General features: G+C 44.7%; 1 protein-coding gene across 1 annotated transcript in view; it reads left to right on the top strand.

Moving 5' to 3' along the window:
* The first annotated feature begins 1,627 nt into the window (after positions 1 to 1,627).
* Positions 1,628 to 23,518, top strand: part of LOC146780159 (arachidonate 12-lipoxygenase, 12R-type-like) — a 366,345-nt gene continuing 344,454 nt past the window's right edge. The window contains exon 1 of the mRNA XM_085638404.1: positions 1,628 to 1,846. Coding sequence (XP_085494530.1) covers positions 1,700 to 1,846 — 147 coding nt within the window. The 5' untranslated portion in view covers positions 1,628 to 1,699. The remainder of the gene's footprint in view (positions 1,847 to 23,518) is intronic.

The following is a 23,518-nucleotide window of genomic DNA, read 5'->3' as shown; positions in this document are numbered from 1 at the left end:
GCTGAAGCAGGGCATGTCAGGCCTGCTGTAAGAGAAACACAATAAAGTAAATAGTACTTACAGACTAAATAACAGGTCCAGTGTAAGAACCGAAGTAAAAGGGCCAGTAGCCATGGGAGGTTACAAATGAAGACAAGGCCGTACTAAGGAGGGACTAGTAACAAGCCTATGAACGAATCCAAAGGCAGCATTTACGAAAGACTATGACACAAGCGAATGAAAAATATTGGCGGAGACTGGGCTTTACTGCAGAGCATGCGGGCTGTCGCTAGGCTCGTCCTAAAAAGCAGATATCGAGACAGGTCCCTATCGGACTCTTCATTTTTGCCATCACACTCCGGGTGAAAAACTCTTGAGCAGTACCTCCCTTCACTGCCTTTGTAGGTGTAATGTTACTTGTATTATATATCTGGATGCAATGACAGAAGCAGCAAAATACCACTAGGGCGGGACACTATGCTGAGCACAGATTTTTTGCTTATATGTTTTAAGCCACTACCTTAATTGCATTAGCCACTCCCCTTTGAGAGATCCCCCCAATTTTTTAATTTCACTTAAAGCCCTGACTATAGTACTACTCATGTACTTCAAAATACTATTCACTAATCTACATGTGCAGGTCCACGCCTTAACCGCTGCTTTCTTTTCTGTGTGGAGATCTCCACCTCGAAAGCAAAGATCTCTCTGCACATATGCATGTTTTAGCACTAAATATGAGAAGCAAAGGGAGCACGGCTGGGAAATGGGGAATACCTACTACTAAATGGGAGGGTTTTAGGGGGTAGTAAGGAGGGATTAAGGGAGGGCTATGGAAGAATATAGAGGGAGATGCAACCACCCACAAAAGAGTAATACAATTGCCATTGACAAACTGCATTTCTGTAGTTATTATACCAAAAACAGCTCCAAACACCAGCATTTGTTCTGTAGCCTAGACCCATAGTCAGCTCAGTACCACACATGGCCAGCCTCTGGTGCTGCAGCACCCTCCCATACATGATGGAGGCAAGGACTTAAAATAAAACCCCATGGGAAATAATGTTCAAATAAATACATTTACTCAGACTTTTTAAAAGAGATATACATTTAATTGAATACTTAAAAAATACAAATATTTTTTTATTATCAACATTTATAATAACTTTTCAATGTTAAAAATGAATTCATTTTTTTTAATACTTTTATAAATTGACACTAATGATATACATAATACTTACTTCAATTAATTAAATATCTAATGCAGAATTATTTGTGTTTTTTAAAACAAAAAAGTATCCGTTTTTTATACTTATTGTAGTTTTATCTACTTATTGTTGTATGCAATGGATCTATTTCTGCCATTTGTGTTTATTGCTTGAGCTTTATTTCATCGGTGTGGTTTTAGTAAACTAATGAACTGACGGTGTCGGCTCCGCACGCTGGTAAAACGTCGGGGCAAAACTATTGCCCACAAAACGTGCACAGTAGGGGAGTTTGACTTGAACACGTTATTCTGAGGAAAAGGTGGCAGTTGCCAGGAGCCTCCGAGGTGAATCCAAGTCAGCCATCTGACGTGCGCACCTGGCACGGATCTGGGCCGGCCTCCTTGGGGGTAATACTGGAGTTGGGTGTTTAAAAAGGCGCTGCTGCGTTGCGTGCCTTTCTAAAAAGAAGGGATTCAGCCCGTGTCACCCAGGACCGCAGAGCTGCTCTCGTGGACATGCCTAACTACAAAATAAAGGTGGAGACCGGCACGGACTTCCAAGCCGGCACCATGGACTCCATCTCCATCACCCTGGTGGGGTCCCAGGGCCAGGGTGAGAAGCGGAAACTCGATCATTTTGGCGGTGATTTCCTGGCAGGCGCTGTAAGTAGAGGCACAGACGGACAGGCTCAACGCGCGCGTGCAGGGGAGAGTGGCATCACGTGCTAATTGCGGGCTTTTGGGACCGGAGCTGAAAGCAGTAGAGCTGAATGCGGGCCAGAACGCGAAGGGCCACGGGCATAGCGCACCGAGCCCACTGCTCGAGAAGCGCCTGCGGTTAAGCGCTCTCTGTTAGTTTCAGTGTTTACCTGCTGTCTCGTACTAGTCACATTTTCCCTCCTCTTTACCCTCTCTCACTAGTGGTTTTCTTTCACTATCACTCTACACCCCACTGGCGCATTTTCTCCGATTTCCTTCCAGAGAGCTGTTCCCGTAGCCCTGTCTTCTTTCTCTTATGTCCAGTTCCTGCTCACTTCCATCGCCTTTTTCTCGCTCCGACTCTTCCCCTTTACCTCACCCGTCACCGCTCTCTCGCGGCTCCATTTTCTTCTCTCCAGTTCTTCCTGGACGAAGGAACTCCCAATCAACGTCTCTCTCTCCCCCCTCCACAGCCTGCTCCCTCCTGTCCCGCACTCCACCTGGATGAAGTTATACTGTCTGACTCTCAACACGGATAGGACAAAACAGAAGTAATGATCTATGGTTTATTAACATTTACGGGCATATTCTCAAGAAACGGCAGAAAACTGCCGCTAAAGCGGCGATAATGGGCTTGATAATATGCTCTATGGAATTCCAATTGAAGCCCATGTTCTGGTGTCAACATGGGCTTCTATTGGAATTCTCAAGGGCATATTATCAAGCCCATTATTGCCGCTAAAGCGGCGATAATTTTAATGCCATGCTTGATAACATGCCCCAAAGTTCTTTAAGTTAGACGAAAAAGATGTGTGGGGGAGGGTTTTAAAAATATGCTTCATAGCAGCTCATCATTGTGTACATATTACATTTAGAGTCTGAGCCCCCTCTGCCCCCTGCAGATGGCATTGGGTGCCCTTTCAGATCATGATCAGGTGATCATATCTTCTGATTAGGTGCTGATACTGGCACCAGACATAACAAAGCTGTCTCTTTGAATTTACATGAAAGGTCAGTGATTTGTGGCACTGCTACTGAGGCCGGATTTTGGTCACACTGAGAGTGAGGGCAAAAACAGAGGGCTCCCAACAGGCCCTTGTTAGCACCTGTTTTTTAGAGCTGCTAGTACTGAGCAGGACCCGTTCCACTTAAAATCCTGGTAAAAACACTTCTCCCTGGGACTCCACCTGATTGTCTGCTGACCTAGCACCAACCCCCACTACAAATGACATGCCAGGAACCTTGGGATCATCATCGGCAACAAGCTGGACATGTCCAGGCAGGTAATCCTCCTTCAGCGGGACTGTGAATTCAAAATTGGAGCATTTCGATTGGCCAAGAGGGCTTTTTTTTCCTGTTGGTCATTTGGGAGCTTGTGCTATGAAATGACCGTGCAGTGCTCATTCTGTGATTAACTATTCATAGCCTGAACAAAAATATTGCGGCCACCATTGCAGGACTGAGGGACTCAAATCACATCCTGCACAAAATAGTAATGTATACGCAGGCAGGTTCCTTGCATTTTCTTCAGTGCCAAAGTGAATGGAGACAAGCTCCATGCACCGACTCCCATTAATTTGCATAGGATTGTTATGTCTGACAAAGTGCCAGTATGTTAACACGATGAGGATGTTGTCTACATTTATGTAGAGGCGGATAATGACAACATAGCTTCTGGAATTCCGTTCAATATTTTACTTGGCTGGCTCTATCTCAATCCATTGCAGGCACTTCGGGGCTAGTTTAGAGTTTGGCGAAGGGGGTACTCTGTCGCATCAACACTAAACTGAAGGCACCCCCTGACCTACAGTTGGGCATACCTTTAGTATGTCAGCGACAGAGACTGCTCTGTCTCCATCCCCAACATACTCCTCCTACAGGGTTGTCTGAGGTTTGGCCATTCGGCTGCCCATCTGAAGAGTAGGTGGTCGAATGGGCAGTTGTTACTCTCTCTTACTGCTGTGAAAAAAGTGCCAATAAGGGACAGTACAAATGTTATCAAGCTCCCATGGTGTGGGGGTCATTCAGCTTTGTGTTTTCAAAAACAAAATCCTACTTTCTACAAATTAGACCAGGATGTTTATTGGGAATTGTAACACAAGGGGTGGAATCTTTGAGGGAAAGTTAAGAATTTCACAAATATAGTAAAACAGGTGTGAAGTGTAATTCATAGCCGGCACACTCACGGGGGCTGACGCCCTTAGACTGGGGCTGAAGAGTAACATTGAGAATACTGCTTATCTAGCAGTTCAGCAGGGCAAATAAATACTTTTGGTTAGATTTCCTTATTCAAAATGATATTTCCATTATGGTACGGAGTTCAAAAGTAGTGGGACCAGGGCATAGCTACCAGATGCTCATATAAGGTGTGACAGCTTCCAACACCTGTGGCTTTTTAGCCCGTTGCATTCTGGGGCTTGTGGTTTAGATTTGGACATTGTAGGTGTGGGCCCAAAATAGCAGCTTTCAAGTTCAATTGGATAAAAAGACAAACCTGACGGAAAATCTCACACATAGGGTTAGGCCACTTGGTAGATGGGTGGATATTTTTAAATGCACAGATATGGGAAGCTTTAGTGTGAGTACACAGCAACAAGGCAAATGCTTTGCTGCCTAACTCACCTAACAAGAAATAATAGAAAGTACCACTTCAAGGTGCTCTCGCCATCCACAACCTGCTTTCTGATCATGCACTGATGATAAATCAGTCTTCCTAGCTTCTTTCTGAACAGGGCCATGGTTTTCTGTCTGCTGTTCCTCCAGACCCTCAAGAAATTCTTCTGTGCTCTTTGCTGAGAAGATTGGACGTCACACCCCAGGCTGCCCCTGACATGTAATGCATTTACAACAAGGAAACCCAGTCCTGACACATTATTAGGACATAAATAACACATATCTGCCCCAGAATATTTGGTGCTGTAACAGTAAAAAGATGAGCATGGTTCAGGGGTCAAAGAGACCCTTTAGGCTCAGTGACAGGTTGCACCTTGGTAGAGCTAAACAAACAGCAACAGTTTCAACTTTTTAAGCTGTAACTGTGCACCATGTCCAGCAAACCCAGCCTGCTCAGCAACTGCTGTATTTAAACCACCACTGTGGAGAAATAGAACAATCACTTTCAATATCTGCACTATCTTTAAAATCCTCTGATAGCAGGGGTCACAATGCTCTTGCCAGGGTGCTTGAGCTGCAACCCTGGCAATCCCTAAATCACATCCATGCAGCACAGCTGTCAATATGACCAGCCCTGCCAAGTACCACACATCAGTATTTAGATTGATGCATTGTAGTGCTAATGTACGCATGACTGCAATAAACTGCATTAGTCATGCATTAGGAGCTCCTAGCAGTATGACAAGGCACCGCGGGCAGCTCTGTGGTAGTTAAGGCTGCCAGCCCGCTTACTGTGTACTGACGCCCCAAGCAATGTGACTGATAAACTGCTGGGTAAGAAGATGGGGACTCATTGGTAGGTGGTGGCTTGGGTCCAGCTCTCTTAGTAGTTACTTTGCTTTCACATACAAGTTAAGTACAACATTTACTGTGCTATGTGGATCTAGTGCATCACTCACTTAAAACAAATAAACTGATGCTGGCTCCAGCCTCACATGGCTCCTGTGCCTTCTCTGTTCTGGGTGCCTCAGTTCTTGGTGCGAGCAGCTGCTCTTTTACAGGGTTAACTGTAGGTCAATTGTGTGGCACGGTGAATTCCCATGTGCCAGTATATTAGCATTGCTAAGTGTCGCACTTCTGCAAGTCCCCACTTCACCACAGGGATTATTACAAATTCAGCATCACAAATATTCTAGGTGAATCTCTCTTTTCCTTGTGGCTGCACAGGCTGACACTACATTTCTCCTCGCTTGGCTCTCTGCAGCTAATCTAAGGGTCAACCATGGAAAAATAAGGTGTTGGGGCATACATAGAGACAGATGCCATGGAATATGTCAAAAAAGTTACTGTATAGATTCCGGCCTCTGAAAACCATTTAGAATCTTTCCCCTTCATTTATATCCCCATGGAATATATCATAGTCATAAAGAAGCACCCCACACAGAGGACTCGGAAATCCAGCCACCATCTTTGAAGCAGGGAAGCCCCTGGATTAAAGCTTGGTGATTTTGTGAAAAGGTGTGCCGTTCAGTCTGCGATGTTGTTCAGAGATTGGTAGAAGAGAGGGCAATGCTGCACACAACATGAGGAGCTTCAGACTTCCACGACCATGGGTGACATCTGGACCAGAATTATCAGAAAAACATTGGTAGCAACAGCCTACCAAATTGGCGTACCTGTCGCCTGAGCAGCTAGAGTCAAATCGACCATTCAGCAAAGCTTAGCCACTGTTTAATGCTCACTCTACCCGCAGCAGAATGAGCTACTGTGCAGAAGAAGGAATTCTGGTGAGTCAAATCCCTGGCCCAGTGGCTGAATGTGAAACAGAGCTTCGGGACAGTGGCCTGGGGAGCCCAAGCCTGCACATATAGGCGCATTTACGCATGGAGACCCACACAGAATGGATGTGAGAAAGTGGCTCTGTATATACTGTTCCCAAATAGGTACAGGGAATACAGAGTCCACAGTCCCCAGAGGTTTGGCAAAGGCTACAGTTAGATATAACCTTACTCTCTAAAGTGGTAGCTTGGTCGAGCAGTAAGGCAGTATCAGAGGACAGTGTAAAGCATTTTGTTGTACACACGCAGTCAGCAAATGATTTCATACACTCAATAACTGAACTCTAGGCCAATGGTTTATATATATAAAATATATGCTTGTTTTATTTTAGAACCAACAATAGGTATTAAAATATACTTTCTCAGAATGAGATGCTTTAGGTAAATACTTTTGCAATATGCAATTTTTTTTTGTAAATAATTACAAGTGGTTGCAATAGGCAACACAATTCTAAACACAATAATACATTGAGTTCAATGGAACTTTCAAGTTATTTGCAATAGATTACTTTTAGGATTACTTTTGTGATTCCAGGACTGGATCCTAGATTCAGTCCTGGGACAGTACTTAGAAACAAGTGATAAAAGTCGACTTAGTTACTGTTATGATTTTTAGACAATATTTTGCTATTTTAAAAGTTGACAGAAAATATTTCATAGAAAACAGTCAATGATTCCCTATGGAAGAAAATTCAAGTTGCAGGTATAGTATGTTCTCGTTACTTTTGTAATCCAGGACTGGGTGCCTAGACTCAGTACTGGGACCTTTATCCAAAACAGATAAGTAATTACGTTTTCACAATTTATACGATTTTTAAAGAATATTAAAAGTTTGCAGAAATCGACACAGAAGAAATTTCACAGAAAAACAGTCAATGGTTTCCTATGGAAGAAAATTGGGTTACTGGTAAGTACGGTTGTGAATATATTTCAGAGTCAGTGCTGGGTTCCAAGATCCAGCACTGGGAGCTCACCTAATAGCAGGTGAGTATTTTCGTTTTCGTTACTCGGCTGATTTTTGGTGAATATTTTACGTTTTGAAAAGTCCACACTTAAAAGAAATTTCTGGAAAAACCAGTCAATGTTACCCTATGGAGAAAATTGAGTTATCGGCTTTAAGGTAAGTACTCGACTGGCAGAGTTAAGGTTCTGGGCATATGCTCAGGGGTCTCCCAGGGTCAAGTTGGTACAGTTGTTACACCCGCAGCGGCACAGGGGCAGCAGGGTGCAGAGAGAGTTAGGCCCAATGTTATCCTACGGGCGGCAGGGGGGCCTTGGTTGGTGGCTGCTGACTAGCAAGCTACGCGGCTTTGGGAGCTGGTCTCCTGGTCACTTGCTCAGGGCAAATGGGGAAGTAGATAGGTGTAGAGGTTACACTGCCAGGGCCACTCGGGTGGCTGGGTGCAGGGAGCTTTTGAGCCTTCGGGCGCTCAATTGATTTCAATGGGAAAGCTCCGGTTTAGAAAAAGACTTCAAGCTCGGGGATGAAGATTCTTCAGGAGCCACCACCACTTTGAGAGGTAAGTTGGGTAGTTGGAGGATGGGTAGGTACCCCGCAGTTGGGCACAGGGGGCCGCGGGGTGCCGGGTGCAGGGGTGCCTTTTGGTGTCGGGAAATCTTACCCTCTGTTGATCGCGGTTGGGGGGCACCTGGTTCTGAGGCTGCAGGCATCGTCAGGAGCATCGAGAGAAGTCCTTGGGTACCGGACTCGGGGTCAAAGTCGCCGTGGCGTCGTCCTCGTGATCTTTGTTCACTCCGGCACAGGCCAGGCATGGTTGGTGCAGAGTGTGAAGGGTTCGCAGTTCCGGGCTGATGCCAGGGATTAGAAGCAGATTTTGAGTAGAGCCTCTACTCATGGGAGTCCCAGGTGCTTAGAGTCAAAAGGTAGCCAGGTCGTCCGGGGTTTGTGAGGTTGCTGGCCACAAGAGATACTGGGGTGGAGCAGGAGCAGGTTCGAGGGTCGACAGGCTGGTAGGGCTGGGGCCAAAGCAGTTGGTGTCTTCCTCTTCTTAGCAGCTGCAGGGCAGGTCTTCTTTCTTCTTGCTCTTCTTTGTATTTCGGAATCTGGAATCTGGGGAAGGAAGGATCAGGGTGCCCCTAAATCTTAGATTTAGGGGCGTTATAGGTAGGTAAAGGGCAGGGACCAATGGGTCCCTGTCCTGGGGTGGGTACACCCCCTATTCTGCCACTCTCCTGTGGGAGGGGGGCAGTAGCCTAGTCCTGATTGGGCAGGGCCTCCCATCTTCAAGATGGCAAGCGCCCGGAGATGTGCTTCACCTCGCCTCCCCCACCTGAGGGGTGGGGTTGGCAAGCTGGCACATCCCCTGTCCTTATTTGGGGTTTCCGGCCAAGCTTCCCGCCAGAGTGGGGGTTGCAAGTGGCCTGGGGAAGCTCACAGAGGCGGCATACCTTTGAAGCTTCCCCCTGCCCATCCTGGGGGAGGAGATCTAGCACCTCGCCCAGGATGCGCATTGTTGCAGGGGCTCTCCTACCCAGGGGTCCAGCAACATGTCTGCTGTGTGGCAGCCTAGGCAGCCTCTCAGACCAGATGTGGATTGTAGGTTAGGTTTCAGGGGGAATCTCTAAGATGCCCTCTGTGGTGCTTGGTACATTAAATCCCACACAGGCATCAGTGTGGTTTTAATGTGCTGAGCAGTTTGATACCAAACTTCTCATTCTTCAGTGTTGCCATTATGGTGCTGTGGAGTTCGTGTTTGACAAGCTCCCAGCACCATGTACTCTTCAATGGCAGCACTGCACTTACAGGGCCCAGGAATGGACCTGGGTACTGTAGGGGAACAGGGCTAATGCTCCTGTGCCCACACCACTGGCATAGGGCACTGAGCTAGAGGGGTGAGTGATGCATGCCAGGGCAGTGTAGGTGGTGGGCATGGCACACAGGGATGTGTGCCATGTCGACTCTCTGTTTTGTCCTGTATCCAGCCACTCAGCCTGCAAGGGCAGTGTGTGTGTGTTAGGGTACAGGGCCTCTAAGGGTGGCACAATGAGTGCTGCAGCCCTTAGAGGCCTTCCCTGGTCACAAGGCCCTGGGTACCTAGGGTACCATTTACCAGGGGCTGACATGTGGCCAGGGTTTGCCAATTTGGAGGTTTTGGTTTAGGGAAGGAACATAGGCCCTGGGCACCTGATTGGCAGGAGCCCAGGGCACACTCAGTCAAAGTACATTTAGCAATTCAGCAAAAATTGGGGGCATACCATGCAAGAAAGATGACACTTTCTCACAATGGATTGTTAATAATTTTAACAAAACAACTTATTAGCATTTGAGGCAAAGCTCAAGACGCCATTGAGGTTTGCCCTTGCAACATATATGAAAACAGAGCTTCAACTTTGCACATGGGAAGGTTCTGGATGGGGTTGAGGAGGTTCCTTACAGAGAGCATTTTACTAGCCACAGCATCCCCTGAATGATCATTAATTGGCCCTTTGTCTCAGGGCGGATCAATGGTAAACTGCCTGTAACTTCTGGGGAAACATAGGTAAGATAATGTACCAGAGACCATGGACAAACAAGATCTGCCCTGTCCTCATCTGAGAGAGAAGGGGATGAGGAGGTGCCAATCACCATATCTCAGGACTATTTGCAACACTTCTTAAAAGAGATAAAAGAGGAAATGATCATGATTAAAGATGACTTGTAAGAGTAGACACGGTGTGAACGACCTGGGCCGCCGATTTGACGACATGGAATGCTGCCTTTATAAAAGGAAGGAGGAAATACACAAGATTGTCAGTGACTTGGTGCACCCAGAGACACAACACACAGACAACATACTGAAACAAGAAGACCTGGAGAACTGATCCTGATGTAATAACATCCGGATCATAGGCTTCTGCAAGAGGATATTCAGCCATACAACTAAAAGCTCTTGCACCATATCTGGGCAGAGCAGGAGAGCCTCTAATATGCCTAGTCTGCGTTTGCAAGGTACTCCCATGGCCCAAGATGGGTGGTCACTCCAGACATCTTAACAAGAGTTCACTCTTTGAAGGGAAGGAGGAACTCATGATATTGGTTAGGACCTAGTACAAAGTGGAATATGGTGGCCATATATTAATCTTATTTTATAATATAGCAAAAGAAACCTCGTGAAAATGGAGAGAATTCTACCAAGTGATAGATCATCTATGCAAACAGGATGTTCAGTACCATAAAAGGGCACTCATTGCATCTCACATTTGCATATAATGATGATAATTATGTCATCAAAACAACAAAGGATGGTCTACAAATTCTAGGCATACTGTCGGACTCACCTCCAGAGTCCGGCAGTAAAAGAAACCGAGTGAGACCCTTACGGGATCAGCAGTGGCAAACTATACGCAACCCCAAATAGGTTCATACTCCCACAAAGAAATTAAAAAACAAGAAAGGACTCATTGAATGAATACAGAAAACTGACACCCTACATAACACACCACAAAGACAATGAAAGTCTAGGGGCCCAGAGAAATGGTCGATGGCTAGTCGGAGTGTGGCAAGAATTGCATGAAGACACCCCTGGATGACTAATTCTGTGAGCACAGAGAGTGCAAGGAGGCCCTTAGGGTCAATTGATCCCACCAATTACCAGGGGCTAAGCCAAGATGAAAGGCTTGTGGTTTTGGTGCTGGGAAGGAGGGAAGGAAAGAGGAGAGAGTGGGTGGATCTTTTGACACAAGGGAAGTAGGAAGTATGATTAGAAGCTACACTATGCACAAAACGGGCTGACATGATCGAGGGAGGAAAGAATGTTTTGCACATACAGAATGCAGGGGTTCTGGCACCAGATGTAGACCTACAGAGCAGGAAACAGGGATCTTCGGCATGTAGGGAGTAAAGAACACAGAGATTATTGTGCATGGTCTTCACACCCTTTCTGGAATTAAAATGGTAAGAATAATTTATTTCAATGTGAAAGGGCACAATGAGCTAGCAAAACAAAGAGCAATCACCAACCTTCTTGGGCACTCACAAATGTTCTCCTCACAGTCCTCTAAATCTGCAGAAGCTGCTATCTCATGCAGAGCCCATTTGAGGGCAACATTCAAAAGATACAAAGGGAGATACCTAGGTGTGGCCTTACAAATGGGATGCAACATATACGCTATAGCCACAATTTACATCCTTAACACAGGACAGGAACCTTTCCTTAAGTCCTCACTCTCTGCTATCTTTGAGTTCATGTTGGGGGAGGTAATAGAAGAGGGGGGCATGAGTATGGTGATGGGGAGCCAGGTGGATTGGTCACATCAAAGATATGACTGGGAAAGAACAGCCAGTGGGGAGATAAAAAATAATGGCTGACAGAGGTGCGCCTCATGAATGTCTGGAGAGAGAACCATGGCAAAGAAAGAGTCTACACATACTACTCCAATGCCCACAAGATATAGGCCCACTTATACCACTTTTTCAGTTTGCCCTGAGATACTATCTCAGATAAGGGATATTACTATTGGTCTCACGCCAGTCTCGGACCATGCACCATTGACCCGTACACTACAACTCCCACCCTTATAGCTCAAGGATCACTAGTGGCCACTTAACAACTTTCTGTTACATGACCCTATATTAAAAGTCAAAGGGAAGATGGCGATCACAGACTATCAAGTAAATAGTGACACTCTCAGAAGCTCCATGGCGATTATTTGAGATACTCTCAAAGCAGTTCTCAGGGGTGTCTTTATCTCTGCAGCAGCAGAGAAGACAAGGCTCAGTAAAGAAAAGAGGGAACAAATAGAATCTCAGCTAAGCATCTTAGAACAGGAACACAAATGCACCTCCTCACAGAAACTATGCTGGAAGATCCTGGCTGCCCTCACCCATCTAAAGCCCTTGACATGGACAAAGCTAAATATGCCTTGCTGCATTACAAAACAGAAATATTTTTCCATGAGCAATAAAACAAGCAAACTCCTAGCTTCCCAACTTGCACCTAAAAATGCTACTGATACTCCAGTGGGAAGCACCGCGTTGGGATTACCCCCGGACTACGATCGTTTGATACAGATTAAAAAACTGTTCTGCCTTGAATGTGAAGAACTACTGAATGTAAATCCTCAATGTAAATATGACATGCTACTACCTCGAAATAGCCTTGAAAAAGCCCTGGCCTAATTCTAGCCACCGGGCGAAACACGTGTCGGCTGTTAGCTCTGTTTCAGTGTGAAAATATAAAGACAAAAAAACAGCAAACAGAGTTAAGGATGTAACCCTTATGTTGGATTGTTTGAAAAAAAACCTCTATTCTATAACAAATAAAACAAGCTTTTTCTATCAACCAGACCTAATGGTCTCTCTGATTATTCTTACATCAAACGAACTGAGGAGGAGCATTGACTCATAACCATACACATGAACTTTCCCTTGAGGCCATAGAGGTCCAGTGCCTCAAGCCAATCTCCTCTAAAAAGAATTTATACATACATTGGGCAATTCTATCTGGAACTGGGACCCCTGAACCTTGTAAACTCAGCATCTGTTTCTGAACTTTGTTCAGGTCAAAAAACAAATTGGGATGGATCAAATAAGTCATTTTCTTGTATGAAATTTGCTAAATGCTTGTTCATGATTTTTGTCCACTATCTTGGCTGGGAGTGGTAGCCTGGAGTTCGGTCGATAGTTGTTAGGGTTAGAAACGTCCAGATTGTTTTTTTATCAATGGAAGTATTGACGCATCCTTCCATGGAGCCGGAAAGATGCCAGACGTGAACATATTATTGAAAATTTCTGTGAGCAAAGGGCTCACCTCCTCCCCTATATCTTTCAGAAATGCGGGTGGACAAGGGTCTAATGGGGATCCAGATTAAATTTCTTTGATATATTTTTCCACTAGTTCAGTAGTGACCTGTGTGAAGCTATGATAGGTCTTTCCACTAAGGTCTGAACTTGGGAGTAGTTCTGTAGGAACACAAGTGGGGGTAGCTTTGAAGGAGTCATAGATGTCTTTAACTTTGTTTCTAAAGGCCTCTGCAATGACCTGATAAAAGCATTGGTTATTCTTGGTGCATTTTTTCTTAGGCAAAGAGGAGAGCTTCTCTACTACCCCAAACAATTCTTTGGACGAATTGTTGGCTTTCTCAATCTGCCTGATAAAAAGGCCTTTTTTTCTGAGATCAGCAGCGTTTTGTATTGAGTCAGTGCAGATATATAAATATTTTTGTCTGTTGTATCATATTTTGCTCTCCTGTGTCTATTCAGACTGTGATATTTTTGTTTTTCCTGTCGTAGGGCCTTGTTAAACCAGGGGGCCGATTGTAAGTCTGAGGCTGCATCAGCCCAGGTTTCCGTGAGGAACAGAACATCTAGTTCGTATAAGGAGATGATATCTGCTATCTCATACTTGTGTTTAGCAGGAGGTCTGACATCGATGAGGCCACAACGTGCCTCTGTCTGATCTGGGGATTCTAAGAGCTTCGCCTCATGATTGTTTCTAGTGATTCAGAGCTCCCTAACCCTTCTGTTGTGCTGGAAGTGAGAATCCACACGCACATTTTTGCTTCTCATATGGTTGATCTTTATTCAAATTAGGGATACGGCAGCTCACGTTGGACTGGGCAAGCTCTTGAAGTTCCTTACCTGTGTATCTCACAGGTCTGAGTTTTAATGGACCAGAATTTCTGGCCCTTGGCCCGGTCCAGGCGCGGACGGGCACAGATGGGCTTGCCTTTGGCGCGCCCGTGGTGCACCTTCTGTACGCGTCCCCTGCGCGGCTGCACCATGACCAATTAATTTAGTGTGTGATGGCGGGATAGACTGGACCGCTCAACACCAGAAGTGTGTCAATCTGCGAGCCAACAGAATTTAGAGTCAGCGTTGTAGTGCCCTCCGCACAATCAGCACATCAGCCGTGGCGGAACAGGGCAGAGCTTCACCAACAGGAAGCTGCGGGGAGCAGGGTAAGTGCAATACAGTGCAATGCAATTAAAATATAGTTCAATGTTAAAAGTTGGGCGTGTTAAAATGCAAAAAAAAGTCACAGTTGTAGCATCTCTGTGATCTCCTATAAAAAGAGTACAGGCAATTCACACTCCAGAGGGCAGGCATGTTATTGAAGATTGGGATACTGTCATAACATTTGGTCTCTTCCACCAGTTTCTATACACAGGTGAGGCAGAGTCTCAGTCGCTGGCACAGTAATCTGTGGAATCAACTTTCCATCCAACAATGCCCTGAGTCAGGCTAGACCAAATAGATAAAACCATCTTGATGGAAGTGTTCATGTTAGGGATTGCTAATCTCAAACTTGGCAAAGCTCTGGGGCCAGAATGTTCTGTCCAAAACTGGGCCTTATTCTGGGCAGGTTCTTTAAAAGCTTTGGGGAGATGGGGCAAATAACAGCCACTATGAGGTAGGCAATAATGGTGCTCTTACCCGTGCTTTGTAAGGACCCAAGGTTATGTTCATCCTATTGACCTGCATCACTCTTGAATCTGCATGTTAAAATCTTTACCAGCATGTTAGCAACATGCTTGAACCATCTCATGTCCAGAATTATAGAAACAAATAATGGGGCTTTGTAGTGTTTCACCAGTGGGAGACAGAGCCAAAAAGATTGTTCAAATTATCGAATAAGCCCAGAGAACAGGAGGCAACACCATCTTTCTGCAGATCGTCACTCAGAAAATCTTTTAGTAGGGTGGTTTGGACGCTAATGCAACAGGTTATGACAAGGCCGGCCTTTGGTCAGAGAATTCAGTAATTAATATTAATGAGCTATCCCTCTCCAAGAGCCTACATTGGGATGAATGGAGTCATATCTACACCAGTGGAGATTGGAAGGTGGCACCTGACAGGGCTGTCCTTGATCGTCACTTCTCCATGACTTTAGAACACTTTGCCAACACCATAAGACAGCATGATGATATAAAGAGGGTTGAATAGGAAGAGGACAATTACAAACTCATGATGTTTTTCGATTACATGATGATAACACTTAAGGACCCTGTGAATTTTCTACCTCTTCTGCTTGAGGAGCTAGACACCAATGGAAAAGTCTCATGGCTCAAAATAAATATCTTCAAGTTGGATGGCCTCATCCTACACCCATTACCTCAACAATAGACCCTCCTGAGTAAACTGATTCCACTTAACTGGGCAGCCCAATTGGTAAACTTGCTAGACACAGAGGGGTCTATGAGGATGGCAGGCGGATGCCTGCCACCGGGCCGGCGGTGGCAATCCGCCCGCGATCACAACCCAGAAAACCGCCGGTCCCATTAGCATGCTGGTGACAACCGCGGCGGTGAGATTTTCCACCTGCCATTTAGCAGTCCGCACACTTGCCTGGCGGATGGAGCTGGACTGCTAAAATGGAGCCGGTGCAGTGACAGGCTCCACCAGCATGGTTATGATGCCGGCGGTAGCCAGGCTTTCCTCAGCGGTGGAACCGCCATGGAAAGGCATGCGGAGAATGTCTCCGGGGGCTATTGCGGGCCCCAATGTGTTTGGGTGTGTGTGGGTGCACTGGGGGGTACCCATGGTACCCCCCTATGTCCCTGTACCAGGTGGCAGGCACTGTGCAGTGCCTGCCACGCAGTGCAGAGTTAGGCTGGACATGGTTTTTTGGACATCGCGGTGGTGTTGCTGTCTGCAGCAACCGCCCATTGTTAAAAGCCACGATCGTACCACCGCGGTCAGATTTCGACTGCGGATCATACTTATTGGACCGGCGGTTATGCTGCGGTCCTAGCGGGTGGTGTTTTCCCGCTACCATGGCGGTCAGAGTGATTTTCCGACCGCCATCCTAATAGACCCCTAATTTAGCTTATACCATGTCGCAAGAGGTAAATTTGTACTACGTGCAGCTACTGGCCAAAACTAAAAAAGATCTGCATTCCTGGAGACTGGAGCATTTCTCACGGCTAGGCAGGGTGGCAGCTATTAAAATTAACAAACTCCCCCCTAGAATATTATATGTGTTTCAAATTATACTGTTGGCAGTCCCCACCACTGGCCTAAAGCAGATGCAAACTGTAATCAACCAATTTATCTGGCAGGTGAAAGACCAAATGATAGCGATCAAAAAACTTGTTTGTCATACCCAATAAGGTGTATTGGCAATACCTCACATTCTCTCATACTACCACGCATCCCACCTGAGACACATGGTAGAATGGGGTAGATTGGAAACTGCAAAACAATAGTGCTGCATTGATTACGTCATAGCTGCTACCCCTCACAGCAGGTACTCTTTTTACGCAAATCACAAAGACATTAGGGACTTTATTCATCCCCCGCTTCTGGGTCTCAGTAGGAATTTGGGTTAGGATTGTGGTAGTGATGGGATGGTAATCTACACACCCCCTTAACACTCATTTGCTTCAACACAAACTTCACACTAGCTACTGACAAACACGCATACATTACCAGAGTACCAATATATTCATTTTGATCAAGTCCTTGTTCAGGGTGTTAAGTGGGCCGGGTCCTTCTGGGTCTCAGATCCGGCAGTAATTTAAAACAGCCATTGAAACAGGTCCCTGTAATGCTCTTTGTTCATGTTGTTAACTTTACTAACAAAAAACACTGATCTATTTCTCTACAATGAATGTAAAAAACATAAAGGTAATCCATATCAACGAATTAGTTCCGATTTACATTTCACATGTTTTACCTATTCTTGCATTCCCTAAGAGTGTTACCTATTTCTTTGATCTTGTGTGTTCGTACTTTTCTCATGTAGCATATTACTCTTGTATAGTGCATACTTTGAACTGAGCCACCTCCAGGCCATGCTTAAGAGCTCTGGAGGTATAGCTAAGAGAGTGCGAATTTGCTACAGTGCTTGAGAGTAGGTCAAAAAGGTTTTCCGAATCGATAGCCATCCAATCCTTGGCCTCTCTAAAGAGCGCACAACACAACAGTTACATATTCCTGTTGCAATTGTGATTCTATGCAAATGGGCATTTTCCTGTTGCAATTGTGATTCTATGCAAATGTGCATTGATGAGGTACACAGTTGCCAAATATTGACAAGACGAAAATAAAAGAAAATACTGTGTTAATAGGTGAGTGGGTACATTATGTGTTGGGGGTGTTGAATTGAAGAAGATAAGAGGAATTGCATTCTGTAAAGAGTGAAAAGGCAGTGCTGGTTAGGAAAAAGGTGAGATGTAAGTTATGCAGATGGAGGAGATGTGCAGAGAAAAATGGAGTACATGTCTAACGGAGAGTGAACATAACGAGAGTGATTGAGACACTCTGAAGATCACTATCCCTTCCACAGATCTCAATAATGTTTAATCCACAGACTCAGAATTGAAACATTTTCAGTATTAATTAATTACAAGAAAATCATTGGTGCTCATTTATGTTAAGCAGGTAACACCCATTCACAAAACCAATAGTCCTGGCTAGCTTTAGGTGTATGTCAGTTGTTGTGTTAGATATCAGGATGCAATATCAGATAGCTCAGAGAGGAACCAAAATACTGATCGAATTGCTCACTATGGGTATCACAGATGTTTAGATTGTAAATTTCAGCCACTCCCATAATCACACAGACCACATCCCATTTAAAGAACCCCACCTTTTCATCGCACTTAGGGGGATATTTATAATAAAATGTCGTTGTGCGGTGTTACTCCAAAATTGGCAATGCCGCGCTCTGACATTTTTTAAACACGGATTCGCCGTATTGACAAAAATACAGCGCACCCCTACATTTCTCTTAGCGCTCGCGCTAAAAATGCTGCCTAGCGCCATTGCAGGCACCCTTGCTCCATGTTGTAAGGGTGTCTGCTCTGCAGGGATAATTGTTTATGCACAGGAAGGGACACTTTCCTGCACATAAACAATCTTTATAAGGTGATTGGCTGTTTCTATGTGTGCTGCAGAATACAGCACACACAGAAATAGCAAAATACGAGGAGAAATGAATCATTTCTCCTCGTATCACAATCCTAAGACCAGGTTTTATCTGGCCTTAGTTTATGGTGCTGCCCCATCCTTGTAAATATGGGGCAGCGTAAAAAAGCAATGGGTGTTGCGGTGGAACGCCCGCAGCAATACCGAGTGCCTGCCACTTTGCCGCAGCAGACTGCTGCTGTAAGGGCCATATTTACAAGATGGCGGTACGCCAAGTTAAGTGGCTTAATGCCACCTAATAAATACGGGGTAGAGAGCAACGCCACCGGAGCTTCAGAAAAAGTGACACTCCGGTGGTGTTAAAGGCTTGTAAATATACCCCTCAAAGACCTGTCCCTGTTCAATAGAGATCAAATAAAAACCCTTCAGATAAATAAAGAGATAGTATAATCTATCTAAATCTGAACAGTTTGTTTATATGCAAGTGTGCCATTTGGTTTTACAACCACACATCAAACAGGGCCAGAAGACCACTCTGACCCTTTGAAAAGTAGACGAAGGATGGTTGACACGGTCGGCAACTCACGTCAGCAGCCTATAAATACAGCATGGCTTTCACCAAAGGGGAAAATAACAGGCCAAGAGTGTTGGGAGACAGGCATATGGTGCAGATAACCGTGAACCAATGGGAACACATGTACATTGGAGCCAGGAAGGTGGCACAAAATGTCATCAATAAAGAAGCATGATATAAACTCTTAGAACAGTAGTCCAGAACCCCAGATAATATGGTGATGGGGAGGTCCAAGTCAGAGATATGTTGGAGAGGCTGCGGAGCTGCGGATACTTTGCTACATAGTTTATGGTCATTCTCCAAGCTTCATTTGCAGTGGAAAGAGGTGCTTATGGAGGCTGACAGACCAAGATTCAAGGGGACCTGGGGGTGGCAGTACTTGGCATCTAATGCAAAGGAGGGGAGCCCCACAAAGCATTTGTCGGCCGATGGATATAGGCGAAGCCACTAGTTATACACACTAATACTTTTTTTTAAACTTTCTTTTTTTATTAAACATATGCTTCAAACATTATGCAGTACAATGCATTGACAGAATGGAACCTGACATGTAAAGAGTTAACGAGCTCACACTGCATCTATTTCCAATGCAATACACAGCCATTACCTAGGGCTTTCTAGTTTATCTTTCTATACAACAGCGCTATGACCTACCTCACAACTCTCCCTAGGTTCCCCTTGCTTAATTTAACTCTTATCTTTTATCCAAGCATCCCACATCTTTTCCCAATTGTGGGGGCAACCTCTACTCTGATAGATGGTCTTCTCCCCCCGTTGACACCAGTCTAGGTCCTTTTTCCAGTCTCCAATTTTGGGAACCTCACCCACTCCCCAAGCTCGCGCAGTATTCCTCTCTGCTATTCCATCGGAAAAATCGAAGCCATATTTTAGAATTTATCGGCCAGGTTATCTCCCCCGTCACTCCCAGTATACCGGGACCTGTATGCCCACTACTATTGTCATCACTCGGGCAATATCCCTCCGATACTGTTCAATTTTGGGACAGGACCATAAAATATGGAAGAAGGTGCCCGCCTCGCCGCACTCTCTATCACACTCGTCCGAGTTGCAATGACCCATACGATGCTGCACTGTCCTGGGGCATACGATCTGTGAAAGATCCGGAGCTGGATCAGTCTAAACCGCACCCTTATACTTATTTCCCTAGGGTTCTGCATGGCTTTCACCCAGTCCTCATCCTCCAAGAGCCCCTCGTCTGTTTCCCATGCCATCCTTAAGGGGCCTATATAGTCTTGGAAGTTATTCATGATAATTTTGTAGGCTTTTGAGATAGCCTTGTCCATCATTGGGTCAAGTAGGAGTCTGTCTTCTAATGGGGAATATTCTGGAAGAAGTGTCCCTTCTGTCACATGGCATTTGAGGGCGTGTCTCAGTTGTAGGTACCCGAGGTAGTCCCTCTCCCCATCTGACATTCCGTTTGTAGTTTCTAGAAATCGATCATTGTGCCACCGCGCCAGACATCTTTCAAAAGTGCTATCCCTATGAGTCTCCATAACCTTGCAGACGTCGGACCTTACCCAGCATATCGCATTCCCAGAGTGGGGTCTGTTCCGTTAACCTGGCTTTCCACCCTACTAGTTTTCTTGCTTTCTTCCACACACACACTCCTGTCTGTGTGTGCATCGAGAGTGACTTATTGCATGTCCTGCTATATAATTCAATTTGATTGCTGTATTTTCCCATAGCTATTCGGTCGAATCGATAGGCAGGTTCAGTGTTTGCAGCAAACACCCAGCAATGAATGTTTAAGAGATGGGACACCCATAAGTAATTCCTGATAACCGGTACCGCCAGGTCACCCTCGTAGATCCACGCTGCAACTTATGTAGTGATGCATGGGCTACTGCCCCCCCTCCTCCCCCCCCCCCACTGAAGGGCACGTTCTTCTGCCTCGACTGCCTGAAAGAAGGCCTCTGGTATCTGGTATGGAGTGTTCTGCAGGGCATACAACAGGCAGGAAAGAGCCATCATTTTAAACAGGACCACTCTGCCCATGAGGGAGACTGGCAGGCGCCGCCAATAATAAAGACTACCTCTACCCATTCCCATTTGTTTTTTAGTACATTTTGTCTTTGTCCCCTTTGCATTTACTAGCCTTATTTATTCAAGTCTTCCGGATGCTAATTTTAATATTAGGCATTTGCATATGTTAGCAGCACAGTGTAAACATGCATTTATAGTGCTTACATAAGAAGAGTTTGTTACTGACTGCAAAAAGTCATGCTGTCATTTGCCTTCAGAATAACGATGAAGCCCTCAAGGCATTTATACACGTGACTCACAAGTTACACACCAATGTCTACAAAAGGCACATTTGCTCAGTGAACTATCTTGATTTTGGCTCCGCATGTCCTTAAAAACAGGTCATAGAGGTGAAGAATGTACTTGATATCAATGCTGTACCTGAAGTTAATTTTAAAAACTCAGAGGCGTTTCCTAACTTCGCAGGGTGTTTTAGGCTCCCCGTGCCAATAATACTACAACTTCGTGGTGGGCAGAATTTTGCGCACAGCTCTCCGTCACTCAGCGTTTGTGGAGAAAGTGCCCCAAAATGAACTAGTCATGCGCATAAGCCTTGTGCACAGCTGCCCGGGAGGACTCTATGTTGTGCATGACACTTTAGACTTTGTCACAATCTTAAAACACTGTTAAAATGAAACTGCATCTTCCATAATGTAACATGCTGTTACTAGGAAGCCAGGACTGGCTGTGCCACACTTGTCAGCTTTACACATTATAAAGGGCTACCTGCAAGGTTTTACAACAAAGGTGTCGAATTCTCACCAAATGGAGAACATTATTCATTCTTTTTGTGACAGGAGAGAAACACAATTTACATAAACTATAAAAGTGCAGTTTAATGTGTACTCCCAAACTGCTTTTAAATTAAAGTGTATTTGATAAAAATTCCTTCTTCTTACATAATTACTATTTACTTATTCTGTGCTTCTGACGATACTTGTCACTTGCAGATCATTGTTTTGCAAAGCCAGAGATAGAGTGATTTGCAAATCTTAGTGTAGCTCATATTAATGTAACACAGATACGTGTGCACCGGCAGTGGAAAATATTTGGGGCACTAGGATTATGCTACAGGGGTGGTTGAAATTATGTGGTTGACTAAATTATGCAGAAAGTGAAGGGAAATTATGTGGTGTAATGCTGCACATTATGTCATAGTGTTACTTCATTATTTTGCAATTTTTACATATGCTAACATAGTATGGGTATAGGTTTCAACTTACTAGTACCATTTTAAACAACTGATAGGTGATTCCAACTTTCTGAAGGGCCTTACACTGCGTAGCAACACTTGCCACCGTGTTTTTAGTAACTTTTGATCCAAGAGAGCTAGAAACAATTTTTTATGTTAAAATTCTCAATTTATGCAGCAGATGATGGATTATGTTGCAAAATCAACAAATCCATAATTTTGCATAATCATATAACAACAAAAATGAAGAAAGAAATAAAGAAAGAGAATCTAAAGCATATTATGATAGCTAACAGAAGGAACGACAGCAGAACATTCACAACAAAAGTCAGTCACTTAGGGAATAATACCAGAAATAAGGCACCCCTTAGTACACATATCACTGCTGACGTATGGGTTAAACACTTTCCTGGTGTATTTAGCCTGAGCAGTAGGGACGTCAATTTAGAACCATAGAAGCTCAACAGAGGCGTTTGTGTCAGTTTGCATTTTGGTTAACCTGAAGTGGTCACTGCTCTTAGCGATTGTCCCCCCCAATTGAGCCCCAGACCCCGGTGCGGTCCCAAATAAAAAAAAATGTAACCTGAATATTTTGGTGCCCTTCTATTTTTAACAGTGTGACTAGCTCCCCCTCATCTTTACAAAGAGCCTCCACTGAAATCGTACTCATCTTTAAGAAGGGTGATCGATTTGACCCGAGATGGTATCAACCAAACTCTCTCATTGATTGCATCGCCAAAGTCTTGTGAGAGTAGGCTTTAATCGGATCAGAGACTCGGCTAACGACAAAGGTTTTCTGAGTTTTTTCAGGGAGCACCTTGGTACAGTGGAACAGTGTTTAAACCATGAATTGAATATTGGTAGATATGTTGGCGCCAAACACTTTCTACTGTCTCTAGTTTTCATGGACCTGTCTTCTGCCTTTGACAGGGTAAACAGATCCATGCTATGGACAATACTCTCAGGGAGAGGTTCTGTTGCAGGTATTCTGCTCTGAAACAGAACTATGTTTGGAACCATAGAACACCAGTATGTAGGGACTGCATCACCATAGCACCTCAGTATCTATGAGCCCGAATCCGGCTAGCAATAATGCCTCCGTTGTACTCCTAAACTTTCCAGAAAAACAAGATAGTTGGCACGCTAGAACACAACGCTCTTGACCCCCTCAGGAATCACAGTAACAGGACACACCCTTTCGCTCACTTACACACACTTGTCCACAATAAGATAACCAGGAGACATGAATAAAGTTTATAATATTTATTTAAACATACCGTGCTCTGAAATGCAGTATACGTGCCACTATCAGAAAACAAATGCATATTAAAAATACTGTTAGCATGGTTAATAATCCATATACCATGAAAAACCCAGTCATTTTATAGGACAGAGTAAACTAAACCCCCTCCCTTGCTAATAAAGCTAAAGGATTATGTATCAAAAATCTCTGGGATTACTGGCAGACCCCTTGTAGGAAAGTAGGATCTGTTCTTATGGTTACCCCCGCTTTTTGCTTGATGTTACACTGTTTTGACTAGTCTGACTGGGATCCTGCTAATCAGGA

This window comes from Triturus cristatus, chromosome 12, assembly GCF_964204655.1.
Source record: "Triturus cristatus chromosome 12, aTriCri1.1, whole genome shotgun sequence".
NCBI classification, from domain to species: Eukaryota; Metazoa; Chordata; class Amphibia; order Caudata; family Salamandridae; genus Triturus; species Triturus cristatus.
Note: the sequence above shows the minus strand (reverse complement) of the source record. Positions and strands in the feature narration are given on the sequence as shown.